The sequence below is a fragment of the Vespula pensylvanica genome, chromosome 7 (assembly GCF_014466175.1).
Source record: "Vespula pensylvanica isolate Volc-1 chromosome 7, ASM1446617v1, whole genome shotgun sequence".
Taxonomy (NCBI): Eukaryota; Metazoa; Arthropoda; class Insecta; order Hymenoptera; family Vespidae; genus Vespula; species Vespula pensylvanica.
In genome coordinates this window covers 1,735,908-1,758,407 of record NC_057691.1, presented here as the reverse complement: position 1 = coordinate 1,758,407, position 22,500 = coordinate 1,735,908, and the positions used below count along the sequence as shown (strand labels likewise).

At 30.5% G+C, this 22,500-nt stretch overlaps 3 protein-coding genes across 12 annotated transcripts in view; 2 read left to right on the top strand and 1 right to left on the bottom strand.

Annotated features, from left to right (window-relative positions):
* The window catches only part of LOC122630596, a 7,820-nt gene extending 7,089 nt beyond the window's left edge, over positions 1-731 (bottom strand). Inside the window, exon 1 of the mRNA XM_043815253.1 lies at positions 600-731. The gene's annotated coding sequence lies outside the window, so the exon portion shown is untranslated. The remainder of the gene's footprint in view (positions 1-599) is intronic.
* The window catches only part of LOC122630588 (synaptotagmin-1-like), a 5,638-nt gene extending 1,439 nt beyond the window's left edge, over positions 1-4,199 (top strand). For 2 of the 3 annotated variants that reach the window (XM_043815235.1, XM_043815236.1), the window contains exons 2-10: positions 25-191; positions 947-1,072; positions 1,205-1,293; positions 2,065-2,196; positions 2,354-2,551; positions 3,256-3,408; positions 3,512-3,632; positions 3,712-3,884; positions 3,973-4,199. In XM_043815235.1, coding sequence (XP_043671170.1) covers positions 50-191; positions 947-1,072; positions 1,205-1,293; positions 2,065-2,196; positions 2,354-2,551; positions 3,256-3,408; positions 3,512-3,632; positions 3,712-3,884; positions 3,973-4,182 — 1,344 coding nt within the window. In that variant the 5' untranslated portion in view covers positions 25-49 and the 3' untranslated portion in view covers positions 4,183-4,199. The remainder of the gene's footprint in view (positions 1-24; positions 192-946; positions 1,073-1,204; positions 1,294-2,064; positions 2,197-2,353; positions 2,552-3,255; positions 3,409-3,511; positions 3,633-3,711; positions 3,885-3,972) is intronic. The other variant, XM_043815237.1, reaches the window with a different exon arrangement.
* A 398-nt stretch (positions 4,200-4,597) lies between these two features.
* Positions 4,598-22,500, top strand: part of LOC122630575 (mitogen-activated protein kinase-binding protein 1) — a 117,679-nt gene continuing 99,776 nt past the window's right edge. For 4 of the 8 annotated variants that reach the window (XM_043815189.1, XM_043815190.1, XM_043815191.1 and 1 more), the window contains exon 1: positions 4,602-4,960. The gene's annotated coding sequence lies outside the window, so the exon portion shown is untranslated. Of the gene's footprint in view, positions 4,961-22,500 lie in introns of all 8 variants that reach the window. The other 4 variants (XM_043815196.1, XM_043815194.1, XM_043815193.1 and 1 more) reach the window with 4 other exon arrangements.

Here is a 22,500-nt window from a genome sequence, read left to right as displayed (position 1 = left end):
TTGATCTTGATTTCTGTATTAAAGGACCTTGACCGTCCGATCGTAGTGAATGGTGGACACCGGATTATTTGGCCCATGGGGCCAGATTATATTGGTCGTCGTTGTTGCAACGACTGTCCTCTTTGTTTTACTCATTGTCGCCTGCTTCTTAACACCTGGTTGCATCGGTCACGAGTGTGCAAGAAAACGCAGTAAGCTATTTATATATATATGTGTGTGTATGTATGTATGTATCTATGTATGTATATATATGTATATAAAAATAATAATATAATAATACAAGAATAAAAAAAATTATAATTATAGTTTTATTATATTATTATATATTATTATAATAATATAATATTTGTGTGTGTGTATATATATATATGCAAACACACGTACAAAATATTTAAATTTATGCGATAAATATTACGTATTATTTATATATAATATATATAATATTCATGCATAAATTTTATACGTAATAGATATAGTTAGTATCGATCTTTTACAAATCTATTAGATCTTATATATACATATATATCTGTAATACCTCTACTTCGATCGATCGAGCTACTTATTATCTATTTCGAAATATTTATAAAGAAATGACTTACGATATAGTCGAGACAAAGCCAATTATACCTTTGTTTTTGCGCGGGACGAACAAGTACGTAAAAACGTCATCGTTGTACTCTTCTCGTTTCCTTTCAATGATTACGTAATTAACTATGCTAGTCGACAAGTACGTAACTACAATGAGCGTATTACTTCGCAGACGCACGTTTTACAATTGATTAAAACCATAATGAAATTATTATATCGTTGCATATTCATTTAATATTTTATATATTCTATAATAAATGACAAAGCATCTAATCGGACATGGATGAATAGGTTTTCTTCTTCTTTTTTTTTTTTTTTTTTGTTTTCTTTTCTATTCTTTTATTTTCTTTTTTTCTAGAGAAAGAATCTACGAATATTTTGCCACGAATAAAAGGACGAAGTAACGACAATGTCAAATTGAACGATGTCAGTTATAGATCTTGGAGATTGGGAAGTCTTTACGAAAATGGTAACAACGGTAATGGTGCGATATTATTTTTTCTTATCTTTATATTAATATAAATATTTAATATTTTGATTAATCGTGTTAAGGAAAATTTTGTCTTGAAGAAAATAATAGAGAAAAAATAAAGAAAACACATTTATGAATATATAGGAACGATCAGCGAAAACGTAGAATTCCAAAGGAACTCGGTTAATTCCACTTGCGGCCAATTCGAAAGCATCGAAACATCATCAACTGTGGTAAATCGAAAAATCGGAATTTGATTATGATCGGTTTGTATAAAGGAAAATGTTTCAGAACGTATGAATATAATTTTACAACGTGGCTTTAGTAGATTAAACAATAAGAAAAATAATTCTTTTACAAACGAATGATTTCGATCACGATCTTATTTCTAAGAATACAATCGAATTACTAAATATTTCGATAATTCCTTTTGATAAACCAACTTTTTTGTTCGAACGAATGATTTTTCCTAAATAAATGGATCGTCGGACTCTAATCCGATTAATAGATCTTTATTTGCGAGTGAAGACCGGACAGTTATTAATGCAAGTTAATTAGCAATACAGCAAACTGTAGATAGCGTTGAAATAAATTATTTCAATTAATACGGATATGTATTATTACTGGGACTTCGCAATATATTTTGATATATTATCAGGAAACTTTGAACGAGTCAAAATCGCGATGATTAAATCTCGTAAAAGTTTGTATTCGTGTCGAGATTGGTAACTTCGAGCAATTTTTCTCTAACGGCAAGTTGTAAACGATTGATATAAAAACTTGATTTCTATCTTCGAAATAAGATCATATCCGAGAAAAGTTTATATTTGTATGAAGTATTTTTTTATTTTCTTTTTTATTTTATCCTGCCAAATTAATATTGAATCATTGAAGTTCTGAAACATCCTTTATAGACAGTTCTATTCACGACGATATCATTTTCTTTTTTTTTTTTATTTTATTTTTTTAATAAATAATTATTCTTTGTTTTATTTCATTCGCAGAATTTGATTCAAACCGAAAAACGAAAGAACGATAAAAAGGAGAAGGAATTTCCCACGGAATTGACTTTGAGTTTGCAATATTTTCCTCCCTGCGACGAAACTATTACGGGAAAGTTCGTAGTCGGGATCGAGGTATCGAATTGAAAATTTCGAATAGATTCCTTCTTTCGATCGATAAAATTCGAATGAAAATAGAATGATTGTTCGAACGCGTTTGGATTTATTTTCGTTTTCTTTTTTTATCTGTTTTTTCCCTTTTTCCATTTCTTTTTTTCATTTCTTTTCGTAGGCGCTATCCAGTCTTCCACCGAAACAATACAATTGCACGGTCGAGCCTTACGTGGCTTTAAATATTGTGAAACAATCGTGGAGTCACAGGAAACAAATGAAATTGCACAGTTTTAGAACGAGAGGCATCAGGCATACGGCCAATCCGATTTACAGGGAAACTTTTGTGGTGGCCAATGCGAAACCTCACGAAGTTAAGGTAAACTCGGTTCTTTTTATCGTTCTTCCTATTTCTTTTTCCTTTTCTTTTTTTTTTTTTTAAGGCGTTTAATATGTACCATACATCCTGTCACAATGCGATACGTTCAAAGTATGTCGTGAAAAAAAAAAAGACAAGATGAGAGAAAGAGGAAGCGAGAAAAAAAGATAAAAAGAGAGAGACAGAGATAAGCCAATGTTAGTTATATAATCCTTTCGTAGGTAACGTACACGTGTAAAGTATTTTTTGCTTTTTCGCACGAAATACCAATGACAAAGTTCGTTCGATATTTCAACGAGTAAGAGTCATTAAAAATAACGGACTTTCCTTATGGAGAAGCGTTTAAATTGGTTGAAAAGTTATTACTTTTGTTAAAGTTTTACGTAGATAAGTTAGCTCGAAATGTATTCGAACAGTTTTGTTGCCAATGAAATCGAGCCCGTGTTTTCGCATTACATATTGCTACGGAAATGGCTCGTTTCGGTGACTCCGGTAAATGATTCGATTACACTCGACTGTATAACGAGTTGCCAATTGCAGGCGCCGCTTTTCGTTGCCCCTTTCAACTTTCATTACGAATCGAAGTTTAATTATATATGTCCCTTTTCTTTTTTCTTTTCTCTTTTAACCGTATTTTTTTTACCTTTTCTTTCTGTTTACTATCTTTTTTCTTTTTCTTATTTTATTTTATTCCTTTCGCACAGGAATGGGCTTTAGACATAGCAGCGTACGATCACGATAGGTACGCCAATCACACTGAACTGTGTTCGTTGAAAGTGGCAATCAAAGATGTTAAAATAATATTTAAAAGTCCCGAGAAACATATGTTCAATTATAGAATGAAACCATCCTATCAGGTATAAGTCGCGATTATTATTTCAATCTTTTCTTTTTTTTTTTTTTTTTTTTTTTTTTTAATCCTTCGAATTTTCAACATCCATTACAATTTAATTTTCCTAGGAATTTGGCAAAATTTTATTAGGTGTAAGCTATTTGCCAACGGCACAGAGATTAACGATTAACATAATGGAATTGCGGAACGTTAAAGTTCTCAAATTCGTATCCAGTTTAAATGAATTTTGTAAGTTATAATTCTCGTACGTTTCAACTTATAACTTTCTAAATGTCGATCGAGAAATTCCATCTTACACGCTTTTCAGATCCCTATGTAAGGGTACTGATGTTGAATGGAAAGACGGGAAAGAAATTGAAAAAGAGAAAAACGAGAACGCTTCACGCTTGCGCTCAACCGGAATTCAATGAGACGTTGACATTCGATGTGACATATGATCAATTGGATACCGTACAATTTTTAATTGTATTATGCAGCAGGGCACGTATAATTGATTATCTTTAAACTTTTGCAACGAACGGAGAACGGAAAACGTATCGGTGTGTTAAACGAGATCAATTTTTTTTAGGTTTCATTGAAAAACATTGAACCTACGAATTGTAGCGAGCATCAGAGCGACAGCGAGGATTCGGTAAATTCGTTTAAAAAGACCGAAGATATTTTTATCGGTAAAGTAGCTCTTGGAAAAGGAGTTCGAGGTTCTATGGAAAGATTACATTGGTTTTTGATTTTACAAAGCCCGCGTAAACTAGTCAACATTTGGCACACTTTAAAATAAAGACGCTATTATTATTATTATTATTATTATTATTATTATTATTATTATTATTATTATTATTATTATCATACATTTTATTTTAACGAAGCATTAATACATCGAATGGAATAGAATAGAAATAAGATTAACGTAGAAAAATAATATTTATATATAATAATTTATTATTAGTTTTATAAAGAGAATGCACGTACGCGCAAAACGCACATACACGTACTTGTCAATATCCAAAGATTAAAATAAAAGTTAAACACCGCTCAAATAATCCTAATAAATCAAGAATAATATTCGTAAGGAAAAGAAAAAAAAATTTCGTATTTGGCGCCGACGAGAGATGACGAGAGCAAATAGTTCGTGTTCCGCCGCGTAAGAGGTGGTGGCGCGTCGATCGCAATGTCAACTCTACCGACAGAGGGCAACAACGGCGCGTTGCGGCTCGCGTCGCCAGTTGGCTCGGCGACGGCGCGGCGGATGGTCGTATTTTCCGTACAGACTAGCGGGCTTTAGTCTGTTTGTGACTCTGTGAAAGAGTGTGTGTGTCGTGTGTTCGATATTTTTTCTCCCTCGTTGTCGTCGTCGTTGTCGTCGTCATTGTCGTCCTCGTCCGTAGTAATCGTCGATTTAGTAATCATTGATTTGTACATTATCGCGTAAATTTTCTCCTCGTCGTCGTTCTCATCGGCATCTTTATCATCCCACCTGGTGGTACACGCAAGGACACACCTGTGCATCCCGGATTCCGGCGATTTCTGCCGACAGAGCGTGCGTCGAGAATCGAATCGTAAGTAGAAACGCACTTACACAGTCTCAATTAATTGGAATAAACGTAACCTCTCTCTTTCTCTCTCTCTCTCTCTCTCTCTCTCTTTCTTCCCCTCTCTCTCTCTCTCTCTCTCTTAACAGCGACCGTTACGTTGGAAACGTAACCTCGAAAGTCCCGCCTTCTCATTTCCCCCCTCCCCCTTTATATTTTTCAAATTTCCTATAACTGTTGTGTTGAAACTACTTTTGTAAATACGGGTATACGAGTATCTCCAACAGAAATCTCCTTTTTCTTTTTTCTTTCTATTTTTATTTTATTTTATCTCTTTTCCTTTTTTTTACGTCCAGTTTTTATTTGCACGTAGTCAACCAATCGTGTACCGGACAGACATCTTTCTTTCTTTCTTTCTTTTGTTTTCTCGGGAATCGAGTAAGCGGGGCGCGCGTTCTTCTTTAGTCTTTTTCAAAGCGACCAATCAAAAGTGACAGGATCGTGTCCGATGGCTGTCGTTCGTTAGCATCTCTTTCCAGTTCACTTCTCTTGAATATCGACAGAATAGTATCTCTTCTCTCTCTCTCTTTCTCTCTCTTTCTCTCTGTCTATCTCTTTCTCTTTCTCTATTGTTCAAACTTCTCGTAATTTCGTCGATCATATATATTTCGTAACTCGATTATACTTATTCGGAATCATTTTGTACGATGTTAATACGTACGACGATTATATACGATGTATACGACGTTCGGTATAAACAAATGTTTCGTGAGTTCTCTCAATCACTGCCGACTATCGGAAACTTGAATGGCTTGGAAATAATCGTTATCAAGAAATCGTTATATTAGATACAATCTCAAAAGGATGACGTTCGATCGTATAGTTAAAAAGAAGGTGAGTCAACGATCAACGAAAGGTATATTCTTTTTTTAACTTTGTCACTTTTCGTAGAATCGTGCGGCGATTTTTAAACGTGCCTCGTGGAAACACGTTTCTTTCCAAAGCGTTCGAGCATTTTCTTTTTTCTTTTTTCTTTTTTCTGTTTCTTTTCTTTTTTAGGTTAAGTTGTTTCGTAAAGTAAAAGGAGTATACTTCTTAGTCCGTATATTTGAGTCTTTCTTTTTTTTTACGTTCGTTAGAATACATACACATTAGGAACGAATTCTTTTTATTTAACGCATTGTAGATTTTAGGTTAGCGTACGAACGAATATTTTTCTCTCTCTTTTTTTTTTTTTTTTCTTCTATCAAGTATAATTTTTTAATACTTTAATTAATGCTATTACGAATGAAAATGAATGAAATTACGTGCGTGAAATAACTTTTACGAACGTTTTTCCTCAACTCTCGAATTTTCAAATGCCGATGATGTCTCAGATTATGCTACATCCACATTGGCTACGTTGTTCGACTCGTTTGTCAAGTCACTGTAAAAAAAAAGAATATATATGTGTGTATATATTATGTATGTGTATGCCGCGCTACCTGCTTAGAGTAGGTTCTAGACGTACAAGTTTCTGAACGTTTCAAAAAGACGACGAACCGTCACGTTTCTTCGTATCTGTTTTATCCGAACGAAAGTGAATTTATTATACGTGTTAAGGACGTCTTCTTAATGAACTTTCTCTTGGAAGAGCAAGGAAGATAAAAACGAAGAAGAAGGAGTCCTTCCTCACCTTCAACTTTTAAGAGGTTACGTATACGTAGAAAACAACAACAACAAACATTGATATATATATATATTTTTTATATATATATATAAATATTTCTATTCGATAGCATTGTTTATATCGCATTATAAATATTCTCTATGAGAATTCTCATCGGAAGATTTTGAAAATTTTAACTAGGTTAAGGTAAATTAAATATCGAACACTGCCGAGCTTAGACATTTTATACGTACACAATACATATAACCTCTAACATTTTAGTCGTATATGACACCTTAATAAAATTGTTTTCGTAGCGTAAATTAATTTTCGTAAGTCATCTCGAAAATACGATGAATATATAATACAATGTGATTAATAATAAATTATCTTTTGAGCTACTACGCGTTCGTGAGAGAGAGAGAGAGAGAGAGAGAGAGAGAGAGAGAGAGAGAGAGAGAGAGAGAGATTTCTATCTGCGAACATTATCCCTACATTTATCCATCTCTGGCGCGAAATTTAAATCGTTCGTATGGAAAGTGAAAGTATTTTATATAAATATGTACATATACGTATATAATTACTACACATATTTATTATATAATCCTTAAGATTTGTATAGATTCTTATAGATATATAATTCCTCTCTCGATCGCAAGAATCGATTGTTTTATACTTTTCGAAAAGCTTTTTCGAGAATGCTGTCGACGTATTATAGACTCGAGGACTCTCTCTTCTCTTCTCGTCTCCTCTCGTTTCTTTAGTTTTTTTTCTTTTTTCTTTTCTTTTCTTTTTTTTTTCTTTTTTTTTTTTTGGAATCCATCGTGCACTGAGGTTAGAAGAGAGTGGCGTTAGCGCGAAATCGAGGACTTAACCGGGTTTGTGAAAGGCTATTAAGCCGCGTGTTGTGTTGTTGCGGTATGCGTCTAGACGATTCGTCTGTTAAAGAACTGTGGTTTTCGTTGCACGTTCGACGAATGTGCGCTTCGAACGTTGATAGGTTAGAAACCGAGATACATATAAATAGATAGATAGATAGATAGATAGATAGATAGATAGATAAATGGAATAGGTATACATCGCGAGGGAGAAAAAGAAATATCTCTTTTTATGATGAATACAATTCTATTTTGACATTGAAAAATATCATCATTTATCGTATTCTCTTGAAAAATTGGAAATATTTTTTAATAATTCTCATATTTTATGAAGATATAAGAATTTATTTTCTTTTTATATTTTCTTTTCTTTCTTTCTCTCTCTCTTTCTCTCTCTCTCACTCTTTCTCTCTTTTATCTTTTTTATTTTTTTAGAGAGAAAATTAATTAATTCAAATATTAATTATATTGTTATATTAAAACAAGAAATATATATATATATATTAATATCAATTCAATTAATACTCTTATAATTTATTATTTCTTAATAAACATAGAATATCAAATAATAACATTTAATATCAATTAAGATTAACTCGATACCAATATAACATATTATAATATAACATCAATATTAATTTGATGTTCTCTTAATATTATGATAAATTAATTACAACATAATTAACATAGAATTAATACAATATTACTACAAATATACAATAGATATTAATCTCTCTATAACCCTTTTACATTAATAAAAAAAAGAAAAAAAAAGGAAACGATACTATCGATATTTAAAAAAAATAAATAAATAAAAGAAAGAAAAAACTAGAGAATAACGATAAGAAAAAACTTCTTTCTTCTTTTTTATTTTTTTCCTTCTTTTTTTCCGTTTTCTGAGTGATATCTCGTGTTTCTGCGTAAGGCGAGAGACGAATAAGATTAAAATAATAAGAACGGACGTACATGCGTACATACTTATATACATATATATATAAATCATCAAACACATCACACATACGTGTATATATATATATATATATATATATATATATATATATATACATATTGGTCAGGGAAAGTGGCAGGCACGCTTATCGAGCGGCATGCGCGAAGGCAGTGGTTTTAGCTACGTGCTTCGTTAATGCGGTACGCCTGACTAGAGCGTCTGCTTTAGCTCGGAATACTAATGTCCAGACGAGTAAGTACATCTCCTACGAGTTGTAAAAGATAAATTTAGCCTATGGGGATAAATACATAGAAAAGGTAAAATATTCTTACCGAAGAAAGTAGATACACCTTAATACGATCCTTGGTGTTTGTCATTAACGACATAAGAGAAAACCTTTGATATCATTTATTATGTTAATCGACTCCTACGATATATTCATACATGAGAAAGAGATTTGTAATAATGTTTTACGAAACTTAATCGGAATTAATATCGCGATAATGTAATTAGGTTTATAGGGTAAATAGAACGAGGAAGATATCTCGTACGATTTCAATCGTTAATACGATTTTTATGAAATTATTTTACTTTGTTTTGTTTTGTTAACAAATTACCTTTTCAAGTAATCGTTTACGTACGTATTTATATTAAGCAATAGAATAAATAAGTTACGAAGAATCATGAATTTACAAATCTCGTGAATTTTAATATAATTTCTATGCAATTGATTTTCATACTCGCGTGTGTCTATAATTTATTACAAACAAAAAGAAAGAAAAAGAATATATATATATATATTATAATTAAATAAACGTGATGATAAAATAACGATTAATAATAAAATAAAACTGTTGACTAATTTTATAAAAATCATTTATTATCACTTAACTGAAACGTTTAGCATATGAATCAAAAAAATTGCGAGTATTAAAAAAGATAGATGTTTCAAATTATCGTCTAGTTTGTCGCATACAGATGTGTACATAAATACGTATATGATGTATGGGACAGTTAAAAAAAAAAAAAAAAATAGAAAAGAAAAAAGAAAAAGAAAAAAAGTATATCTATAGAGAAGGAAAATTTGTATCGTTAATTTTGTAAATTTCCATCCTAATAAATGCCAAAGACATCGATAAAGACTACGCAGGTGTTAGCTAGTTAACAAAGTAATATATTTGAACGACAGTTAAAGAAAGAGCAAGGGATGATGACATTAGAACGAAGTCTATAAAGACTCGAAAATGTGTGGTGTATTATAGACAAGCGCATATGGTGCCGCAGATGCGTTCTATCCGAGCCAAAGGGTTTTTTTTTCTTTTTCTTTTCCTTTTTTTTGCAGCTCGAGTGCAAAACGCGGGCATGTGTGCATGTTAATCCGTGTCAATTGACTAGTAGAAGTACAGCGTGTTAGTAGAACGAACAGTTCGCATGATTTCAATCGTTTTGAACTTTTAATCGGTACACATTTTCAAACTTGATACACGCGATATTCGTGTAAGCAGAGTTCGTGCAACTACTACCAATACTATTATGACTACTACTACTATTCATCGAGTTTCAGCGACTAAAAATAATCGTGCGAAGATTTGAAATGAGAAGGAAGGAAGGAAGGAAGGAAGGAAAGAGAGATAGAGATAGATAAAGAGAGAGGGAGAGGGAGAAAGAAGGGTAGAAGGGAGGGAAAATAAAAAAGAGAAAAAAAAAAGAAAAGAGAAATAAACACGTGTCATTTATACGCGTCGAAAGTTCACTGAAAGTTTACAGGACGGAGTCACTTTGTTGTCATTGAATGTACGCTAGTTAACTGAAAGATAGCACGAGGGTGTCACTTAAGTGCCAGTAGTATATATATATATATAACATAGACATATATATACATATATATATACACACGCATACTCTCTGTCTATCTCTCTGTCTCTTTCTCTTGGATGCTCATTCGTAATTAGCGTCAATAGAAGCCGTCGTGCTTGGCTATTATCATCTATCTACTATCAGCTAGGTAATTTGATCGCTGGTAGTCTACCGGTAAGATAATATTCTCGTTTGTCGCACCGTTCTATGTTAACAGAGGAGAAGGAGGAGTACCGTTCGATAAATCAAACCTGTTAGTATACCCTTATCCAATAAGACTATATGTTATTTTACTTCTTCTTGTACTTCATTCAATTTACTTCTTTGAATTATTTGTATAAGAAGTAGAATGAGTTATGAATACGTGATGATATAATAAAATATTTCGGACTTTTCAACTATTTGTTATGTACGAAAAAATATACGTCTTGCGAATATGTAGATAATTTTTTTTTTTCTTCTTTTATATATACTAGATTTATCAGTCCTTTTCACATTAATGATACCATCGGTCCATTGAAACTTTTCATAAAAACTTCTAACGCTTTGAATGTTTCGAAGATATTTTCTACATACGCTTTTTTCTTTTTTTCTTTTTAATCAAAAGATTTCTATGAGCTTTCTCAACGTGCATAGAAGCCCACTTCTTTTATTACTAATCAAATATTTGTTTACCTTATATTCTATGAATAAAAAAAGACTTCGAGTATCGGCCTTTTCGATATTTTTAGGTCACATAACTTTTTATTCTAATCTTTTGAAATGTGAAAAAGACGAAAGTTTTTATTTATTTATTACAGATGTTATATAAAAAATATATATATTATACAGCAAAAAAAGATATAATTTACGTATCTGTACGATTATAATCATTCAAACGTGAACATCCCGGAAACTTAGCGGTAGAACTTCGATAAAGACAATGTTCAAAGCGTAACAACGAATTATTTGCTTCGATAAATCGTTAGATAACAACAACTGAGTTAAGTCACAAAGCAGTAGATATAGTTAAGAACAATCTATTACTATCTTTGTCACAGAGTTCTACGTATATATATATATATATATATATATATATATATATATAAGTATATAAGTATAGAATTTGATGACGTGTATTGGTAGATCTTAGCTTGGTATCATGATAACTATAACTAAAATCAAAATACCACGTCTGCGTTGCCATGGAAATTTCGTGGAAAATCATTTTAAGGCAATGGCAAAATACGACAAAGAAAATAGGTCCGAAAGCTTCAGCTCGAAGACTCCTAGTAATGAGGAAAAACAAATTCGGCTGTTGGATGGATCTGTCCAAATTAAAAGCTTCTGGATAATGTCCAAACGAAAAGCAAACTTCAATTCCCTACCTAGCTTTCTCTCTCTCTCAATCTCTCTTTCTTTTTCTCTTTCTCTCTCCCTATTTCTCTTCTTGCCTCTCTCTTCTACTCTACCGATCTTTGTATCGCTATCCTTTGAAAACGCTTTTACCTAAAGTTCGACTAAAATCAAATAGTTCTTTCTATATATATATATATATATATATATATATATATATATTTACTTCTCTCTCTCTCTATATATATATATATACTTTTATTTTCATCTTTTATTTTTTTTATTTTATTTTATTTTATTTTATTTATTTATTTTTTATTTATTATCGATTTCGTTATACATGCATATATCGACGCAGCTATTCTTAAAACCCACGCTATTTCAAGACTCGTTCTTTCGATCATTCTTATGCAAATGCGATTTTTGTACGACTCTTTAACTACCACGCTAAATGGCTGAGAGAGAAGGAGGAAGAAGAAGAAGAAAAGTAACGAAATGTGTCGGATATTATTCGAGTGGGCACTGTGCATGGGAAAATTTCCGGCTGCAAGTTGTCTAGACATGTTTAATAGGTTACGTACACCTAAACGGATTCGAAAAGAAAGGGATATTTTTATGATTTTCTTTTTGCTTTCTTTTTTTTTTCCTTTTTTTTTTTTGCACGTAATTTATTTTATCAATGAAACGTCATTAAATACGTGCGATAGTGTGTACTTTGAAGAATATTCTCCAGAAGAAAAAAAATTTAAGTGATTTGTTATCTTCTTGGGATCATCGATGTCGAGCCAATGAGAGTTATTTTGTACGAAAGAAACGAAGTATATAAAAAAGAAAATACTGGTCTCCTTCACAAAATCGATTTTTAATATTCTGATCGAGTTTTGTCATGCGATAGAAAAAATTTCAATAGTTTGTTTAATGATTTAAAAAAAAAAATAAATAAAAGAAAAAGAACAAAGATTAAATAATTATATGAGATATAATCGTATTCAAAAATATATTCAAATCAATAGTTTTTTAAGGTATCATTGGCACCGATTTGATGAACATAGTTTAGAGAAAACGTTTAAATTTTTATTATTAATTCAGACTTAGAACGGTTTGCAATTTTGTCAATTTTTAGAATCTTATGATAGAAATCTTTATAGAGAATATTCTTAAAGGATACAATACTATCGATTCTAAAAAAGAATATATATATATATATATATATATATATATATATATTATTTTTATTTTGGAAGATCAATCGTTTCTTTAAGAATATTCCAAAGCGTATATAATTCCCTTAAATAAAGAATGATAGAATATATGAGATATAAATTAAGCTCAATTTCGTACTCTTTCCGCGAGCGGACGAGAAGATTAATTATACTAATGTACCGGATGTACGATCGTTAACGATAACTATACGAGCGTAGGGTATAACATGATAAAGACATTGAACTATTAATATCCGTTTGATTTTATTTTTATTTATTTATTTATTTTATTTCGTTTTCCTCAAATAAAAATTGTATTTTCTATAACCTAAATTAGTTGTAATTGTTTCAAACGGCAAGTTCGAGAATAGAAACAGTGACACTCGATTCGAATGACGATCGAGCCGATCATTGTAGAAAGGTATTTAGGGGAGTACCTATTTCGAAAGATCTATTTCTGCAACAGTAGACAGTTAGAAGACGACCTCGCGAACTTATGGACACCCCTTTCCATGTTTTACCTAAGACCTTTCCTATTATACCTATGTATATATGTATGTATATAAGTACGTGTATAAGCACGGATTGGTGGTTAGAAGAGATTTATGGTTAGATGAGCGCCAACCATTGTTCCACAGTGGGCCAAAATTGAAATCTTAATATTCCATAATGGGTCGCAAACGCGAACGTACGATATTAAATATATTGATCAAAAGATTTTCATTACTTTTTATATCTTGCGTCAGTATTAATAATGAAATATCAGTAACTTATATAATATTGTATGAGAGTGATTAGTATTATACCGATCAACAAACAAATTTCTAATATTTTATAAACGAATGATCAATATTTGTGACGAATATCAACAAAACTTTTAAACATTTTGTTTCTTTAGAAATAAAATTTCAGATCTTTCTTGTTATCCGTCCGTCATATTACTTTGGTATTCCATTTTTCTATTATTTTTAGCATTTTTTCTTTCTTTCTTTCTTTCTTTCTTTCTTTACTAAAAGTTATCTGTACGAATATGTGTATATAATAATAATAAGTACTTAAAGTATAAATATTTCTCGTTAGAATGTAAAAGAAATCGTTTAATCGATGAATCGAATTCCATATTTTATTTAATAACTAAATTGTAGGAATTATACTTGGTCGGTAACGTAGTGGAGATCATTTTCGTCGTAAGATCTAGCTTTTTCCCATGGCTTTTATCTTTGACCCGTGAAAATAAGCACGTATACAGTAGAAAAATAGAATGCATACATTGTTGTAGTTGCTTCTATGTACATCATGGCGAACTTTCCATTTGGTTCCGGTAAACTTGAAAATTACTCGTACCACGCACCGAACTTTCTCAGGCCATTACGTTAAATTCGAACTTCCGTTCTTCGTCTTTCTTCCTTTTTTCCCTTTCTCCTCCTCTTCTTTCACTTCTTTTTCTTCTTCATCTTCTTCTTCGTCTTCTTTTTCTTCTTCATTTTCGCTTGGTAAGATCTTTCTGTCTTTCTCAAATCTTACTTGGATTAACCAAGGGTTCTCCATAAAGATGCAGATGAGCTAGGATAATACTAACCCTCTGACACAAGAGAATCGTTCGCTTCTAGTATCTCCATATCGGATAGCTAACAGTAATGTTCCTATTGTTAATGAAATTTACTAGCAATCTACATCGGGAATCTACGTTCACAGGATTTCCAAAGTCGTAAAACGATTTAACTATTCCACTTAAGTTTTATCTGATCGTTTAACATCGAAAACAAATTTTCTCTCTCTCTCTTACGAAATATTATTTCAAGTTCTTTTTTCTTTTTCTTCCAAGTTTCGTTGAAGAAAAAGAATTATGTATGTAATATATATAATCTTGAGTTTTTGTTAAGATTTATTACAAAGTTTCGTCGTATCGTTAAATGTACGTCCTCTTTGTTGTACAAAATGAGATATCTAACTTTGAATAATTTTTGAGAATTATACAATCTTGTATAAAGATTGTTTTCACATCTCAAAGTTATATACCTTTTCAAAATAAGTCGATAGTGTTATATGAAAATTTAACGGTTTATTTAATCCTCGATTCGAAGTTAAACGAAGAAAATTTTCTAATGGTGGTAATAAACGAAATTATATTGTCTGTCTTTAAAATATAATTCATACATATATTCGATTCACAATGCAACAATTTTATTACGACAGATAATGAAAAAAAAAAAATGTATGCATCGTGTAATAACTAATACTTTCGAAGGAAAGTAAACTTTCTTTCTATTGTATCGTTTTCTACAATGTGTAGAACTAATAATTCATACGTTTTACACAAAATTAGAATATTACTTATACTTCTATTCATCCTGTATAGAATTGGTAGGTGGTCTCTAGTAGTTGAATGCATTCATATCTGATTCCGTTAGCGCTCCAATAGTTTATCGATAGGTACGTCGATGTCTCGAAACTGAAATTTGAGCATGTTGGTACATAACTAGGTCGTCGTCGGTGAACAGGTCGGTGAGAATGCAGTTTTAGATGTAGGTAGTGCTTCTATATAATCTATGAACGTTGAAGTTTCCTTCATAGTCGTTTTCCTTATCCTTTATTCTCTATAGAATGTGACATAAGAATGAAAAAACATCGATAACACAACGTTATAGATTATCTCGAAAATTAGTTTCTCTATAGATTTTTTTCTTTTTCAATACGTAAGGAAAAAGAAAAATAAATGCTCGAACAACGATGTTCAACAATGGTTTTGCAGACAATTAATTGTGCACACTAAAGTTTTAATTAATTAAATTTAATTGATGGGGGGCGGTTTTATTCATTACAACATTAATACATCTCATTAATTGTTAACATTTTTTAACATACATTGTTAAAAAATAATATTTATGATGCGAGTTCGAAATCCGAAAGAGATCTATATACGTTGGTTGGTACGTCGAATTTTTTTATTCAATTAAACGAAATCATTTTTCTTTTTTCTTTTTTCTTCTTTTTTTCCTGTATAACTAACGTTAGTTCATATTGTTATTTATATTGTTAAAATAGTAATATTTATGATTCGAGTAGGAAAGAGATTTACGGGCTTCGATTGCACATCAAAGTTCATATTTTATTAAAATTGTTAAATAATTCTGTTTTTTTTTTGTTTTCTTTTTTTCATATTTATAAACGTAGAAAGTTATTTCATTGTAAAATTTTCGAAAGGAGTTTAATAAGCCGTCAGACAAGTATAAAATATAAATTGCTTAAAAAAAAAGATGATGTTTATGATTTAAGCAAGAAATCTGAAAGAGATTTGCAAACATAGATTGTATATTAAATTTCGAATTTAATCAAAATAGATAAATAATTTTTTTTTTCTTTCTTTCGTAATAACGTTAGTTCAGATCGTTGCATCAATCAAAGAAAATATAAAAAAAAAAAAAAAAAAAAAAATTATGAAAAAATAATATGTATAATTTCTCGATTTTTACCTATGAAACTTTGAAATCCTTGATATTGGCAGATAGCATAAATCTAGTGTTAATTAAAAATCAGTTAGCTTGTACGCGTGTATAAAGAGTTCTATTAAATATATTCTCGTTTCCTCTCTCTTTCTCTAGAACGAAGAAAAATAACGAAGTAGATACTTTTCTATCCTGTCGCCATAAAAGAGGAAGTTATTTCGTTGTAGAATTTTCGAAAGGAGCCTAGTAGTAAGCCGTCAGAGAAGTATCTACAACGTTCTACCTTTCTTCTTCTTAGCTAACTTTTCTTTTGCATAACCGGATATTTCGAGCGTAAATTAACATCGTACGGCTTTCAAAGCTGCTTTTCTTAGTCGTTTAATAATGCATTTCGTATATATACATAACTATGTATCTATACGGTCGATGGAATGTTTGTCTAAGTATAAAAAGTAGAACATCGTGGTGTAGGATATCTATCTAGATAAAATTATCTTTTTATAATAAGTTCTTTTCTCGAAGGACGATGAGAGAACATAACGATATCCGTGTTTCTTATTTTGTAGATAATTTATTAGAATTATTATTATTAATAGTAGTAGTATCAGTATTATCGAATTATAAGATTTTTATTTTCGTTATAAAGTCTTGCTCGTCTAGTTTCTGTGTTCTGTTTGCAATTAGAAATCCATTAGATTCGTGGTCATATAAAGTAATAATGTCTATTGTGTGTCGTTCACCCAAGCTTCCATATTGTAATCTCATGTATATTGCACACACGTGCTGCTTCATGAACTTATGCGAAAACGATTATACAGTCACAATTTTTTTTTCTCTTTTTAATTATTGTAAAATGTGAAATTTCAAATCTTCTTACTTTAATATCAACTTAAAGAATTCTTTCGATTAATTCATTCGTTTGAGCTTTGTTCATCTCTTGTATTAATATATTTTATAATTAATATTTTAAATTATTCAAATATTATTCTTAAGAATATAAATCGTGGGTTATTTCAAAATCTAAAGTTTGAAATAAATTTCGATGTAAAGTTTTTTCTCATAGTTTTATCTCTTTACAATCTTATATCGTTATAGTAATGTATACATATATATTTTTTCTTTTTATATTTAATATTTTCAATTGTTACAAATGAAAAATTATCATTAAGAATTGGAATAGTATTTATATTAAAAATTTGAAATCTGCGAATTTATATTAATACATAAATTGTATAAATGGAGTTTATCGAAAGGATCGAGTCGCCATCAAATAAGATAAACCTTTTTATCGTTCGGTTTTTCTTTTCCTTTTTTTTTTTAATTAATTTATTTTTTATTAGTTTCGTTGGGTGACATTGAACGAAGCTTGCTTTGTTCCCGTTTAGATATTTCCACTTATTTTTCTTTTTCTTTTTCTTCTTCTTCTTCTTCTTCTTCTTCTTCTTTGTCCGTCGTCTCTGTTTCTACTTTTTTCTTTTTGTTATCCTTTTTAATTTACTTTTCAATTAATTTCATTCATCTAAAAGGATCCGTTTCGTCGAAAAGACGGTAAAAGAGATAGACGTTTCTGTCTCTCTGTCTCTTTCTTTCTCTTTTTCTTTCTTTCATTCCATCTCTTTGTAAATCGATTCGAATCACGAGTTCTCGGAAGCAATGAGTAAACTTTCGTGAGAGAATATCAAAGAAGATCGTGGAGAAATGTTCCCCTTCCTCTTCCTTAGAGTCTGTTCTCATAATTTCTTTTCGTTCTCATTTTAAAAACGTAAGAATCTCGGACGAATGTTTCGAAATACGAGAACGAATAAGTTTTCTCAATCGAGTTCAAAAAGAAAAAGGGGGAAAAAAGAAAAGAGAAAGAGAGAGAAACGAGGTAAAACTTCGCGTGATATACATAAAAAAATTTTAAGCAAGAGATTTACAGTGTTCGAATTTACATAGAAAGATTTTCAAGATGGTCTTCCATAAAAGATCTTTCTTCCTAAACGATGATAATATTTTAAACATATTCAACGACGATAAATATTTGTATCATATGATAAATTTAATATTACTTAAGTTATTTTAAATATAACTTATCTTTGGATTCATGATCATAGATAAAATCGAATTTTTATCAGTGTATTTTATATTTTGTTGTCATTTGATAATTAGCAATCAGCTGATGCCAGAAATATATATATATATATATATTGTGGATAATTAATTTATTTTAATATAAGTTTTAAATACGTCAGTACGAGAAAAAGAAAGAAATTCCATAAACGTGTTTTGCTAATATATCTAAATAGATATATACCTGACTTCGACCTTTAGCGTTAAGCTTTTCCAATTAGAGCGATAAGTTCTCTGGAATTCTCTTCTTTTTTTCTTTCCCCATTGATTATTTTTCACGGGGAAAGCAACTTTCTTCTCTACGCGCGACCTTCTTCTTTAATATCGGCTAATCGTCGTAAAGAAGAATTAGAAATTATCTAAGAAATTGTTTATCTTAGAAAGATACATATTCATATGCACGAAAGAAAACTTCTCTCGTTCCATTTCCTATTAATTATTTATGTTATCTATTGTATTCTACTTTTTTTTTTATTATTTATTTATATACTTCATGTCGTTAATCATTATTATACAAATTTTATGGATTATCAAACATTTCTCTAATATTCTTTCCTTTTTTAATAGAAATTTCATAATTTCGTAAAAATAATTGTTACTTATAATGCGTTAAACAATAAATAATGTCGAAACTTTTAATAATTTATATCTAAGTAAACAAATATTTTTTGATATTCGAAAAATTTTGACGTTAGTTATCGGCAAATTTGAGAATGTTGAAAGGAAATTATACTTCGTATCGAGTTAATATTAAATTCCATTTATATAGATAAGTATATATTAAGTACATGTATATATATTTTAATGAAAATTTCTATAAAAGGAACGAGTGGAGAAATATATGATAAACATGTCCTTATAATTCTATTTCTTGGAAAGGGTATCTATTGTTCCCTGACCATAAGTTGATGTATCATGTTTGCCAAGAAAGATAGAATGATAAAGAGAGAAATATCGACGTGGCAAGATAAAAGTTAAGCCGCGATATACAGAAGAACGAGGAAGCAAACGATGGGTGGCATAGTACCTTCTCTTTTTTCTTTTTTTTTTTTTCTTTGTTATGTAGACACAAGTGAGGGCGAGAGAAAGAGAGAGAGAGAGAGAGAGAGAGAAAGATTGTAGGTGCGTCGATGCGTCAAATACAACAGGCAAATATTTCCATATTTGCTGCTGTGTTACTTACCGCATGCGTCTCTCGATCCTTCCTTTTTACGCTTGCTTTCGTTTCGTACCAATACTTTACCGTAACTATTAGATATATATATGTATATGATATATATATATATATACACGTATGTATGTATGCATGTGTGTTTGTACATATTTATATATTGTAAGTAAATACTTAAGTACTTGATATGTATTTATAACATATATACATTTTATATATTACGTATAATATGTACTTGTGTTTATTTATATATTGTATACATATTTAGGTATTGTAAGTAAATACTTAAGCATTTATGTTATATATATATATATATAACACATATATATATTTTATGTATTAATATTTTATGTATAATACATATCTGTGTTTTATATACACACACGCGCATCAGTATATAGTATATATAGATCAAAACAGACAAAAAAGTTAATTAATTAATCGAAAGTGTAATCGACCGGTCATATGTTTGCTTTATTTATTTTTTTTTTCTTTTTTTTTTCTTTTCTAATCGTTTTAGTGTAATCTTTTTTTTTTTTTCTTTGTCTCTATCTCTTTTTCTTTCTTCTTTTGTATTATGTAAAATGTAAATGATACAGGGATTCTCTTTGATGTTTCTTGCTAATTCTTTTAGAAAAGAATTGAAAGGATTTGAAATGAACTCTTTTATAATACAAAAATCCTTATTATCTTATACAAGAACAAAGTGTTATTATTTGAACAATATCAAAAAGTAATACATACGTACATATATACAAGTGAAATTATTTTATAAATTATTGAAAGAAAAGAAAAGGAGAACTAAATAATATCTAATGTAAAAATAGAAATTTTACATTACCCTTTTGTTAAGACATTTCGATTTGAAATAATAATAATAATGATTATCTGTCTTTCCAGAATAAGTAATCAAAAGAATATTTTAGTTTATCAATTTACATTTTGATCGTATCATACAAAAATGTTTTGAATTTATGTGGCCCATAAAAACCATTAACTAAAAGTAGCGTGTTATATTTGCATGGTAACGATTCGGAACGGAAAAATGGATTAAAAGAGGGAAAAGGAAGAAAGAAATAAAGAAAGAAAGATTTAAATATTCAAATCACATCTTTTACGAGATTGTAAGGTATCTATTGTCCTTAACAATATTATTTCGTGGTTGATCTCTTATGCATGAGTCCTTCGCGATTATGTTGTATTGTATTGTGCAAATCGAAATGTTGGAAATAAAATGCAATAGAGTGACAGGCGGAGAGAGAGAGAGAGAGAGAAAGAGAGAAAGTCCTTTTCCGTTTCTTTTTATTCACTATGGAGAACCAAAAAAGTTTAATATTCAACGACTATCCGGCTACAATGGCGTGCTAGATGAATTTTACATACGAAAATGTACGACAAAAAATAACGTGAAGTACGAATAAAATTCAGTCTCAATGGAAAATATACGTGATCTATGTAATCGTATGGCTTGAAAGTTTTATATATAAAACTTTTACATTAAAAATTAAAAAAAAAAAGAAAGAAAGAAAGAAATAAAGAAATGAAAAAAGAAATAAAGACAAAGATAAAGACGAGAGAATAATAATCAAAAAATAATTTGATATAATTTCGATTAAATCTTAATTCGTATTTTTTTGCAACAGAAAGTAAAATATGAAGTGTTGATAAAATAAAAATTGTTTATTGAATTTTTCATGACTCTAATTAGTCTCTCTCTCTCTCTCTCTCTCTCTCTCTCTCTCTCTCTCTCTCTCTCTCTCTCTCTCTCTCTCTCTCTCTCTCTCTCTCTCTCTTTCTCTTTTTCTCTCCATATTTATATGATTTAAAAAATCTCGAATCAAAAAACGACGTTCAAGATATTATATTTCTCTTCTTTATTCATGCTCCATAATAACTTCGGAACGCTTAAAACGTCGGACTTTATTATGCGATTAATTTCACCAACGTATAAGGTCAAATTTCGTAGATTATCAACCCTTTCTTCTGTAATTCCTTAATTAAGATTTCAATGTTGAGCCATTTTTCGTGAGTCCGTATAAATCAACCGACCTTTTTCCTATCCTCTTTTCCCTTCTGTTTTCTTCCAAATTACACACGTTTGAGCATTCTCGAGCCAAGAGAAAAAAAAACAGAAAAAAAATAAGAAGAAAACGAAGAGGAAAAAGAGGAAGAAAATAAAAATCGATATGACCGATGGCGACTTTGTTTTCTCCAGAATCGGGGGAAGAAGAAGGGGTTGAACTGCGGAAGAGATGGAAAACATGTCCCATTAACGTACTTACATACATGCGGCGCGAGATGGTAAAATGCACGAGAGAAAAAAAAAGAAAAAAATGAGAAAGAAAGAAAGAGAGAGAGAGGAGAACGAAAACAAATGAAAAGAAAAATAAAAAGGAAAAGATACGTAGGATCGTTACGGTGTCGTGAATCCTGCGTGGAAAGCGTGTTACGCATGGTAGACGTATAAACAGGACACGATATTTTTAGCGTGGCTCGTGTCAGATTTCTTGAACACTTGATACAGTGTAAACGCTCTGCTCTATGGCGTTGTAGACGCGGGGGTGGATGGTGGTTGCCATGCCTACGACTTCTTCCTCCCTTGCTTTCTCTCTCTTTCTCTCTCTCTCTCTCTCTCCACGTCTGTGCGTTTATCCGTCTCTCCGCGTTCGATACCTGCCAACTCGTCATGCCAATAGCCATGCGTTATTACCATTGACGGTTTTCCATTATTTCCTTTATACTATACAAATCCCGAAAGTGTATTAAACTTAATGATTTTACGACAGAAATTCTCTGGATTTGTTAAGCCGCATAATAACTCTCTTCGATAATTTGTCGTGAGAATTGTTATTATTCTTTTATATTTCTTACGTTCGAGTAATTGTTGGTTATCGTTCTATCACGTTTCGTGGGTGGGAAAATTATTTAGAATTTTTTGAAGATTCTAAAAACTAGATTTCTTTTTTTTT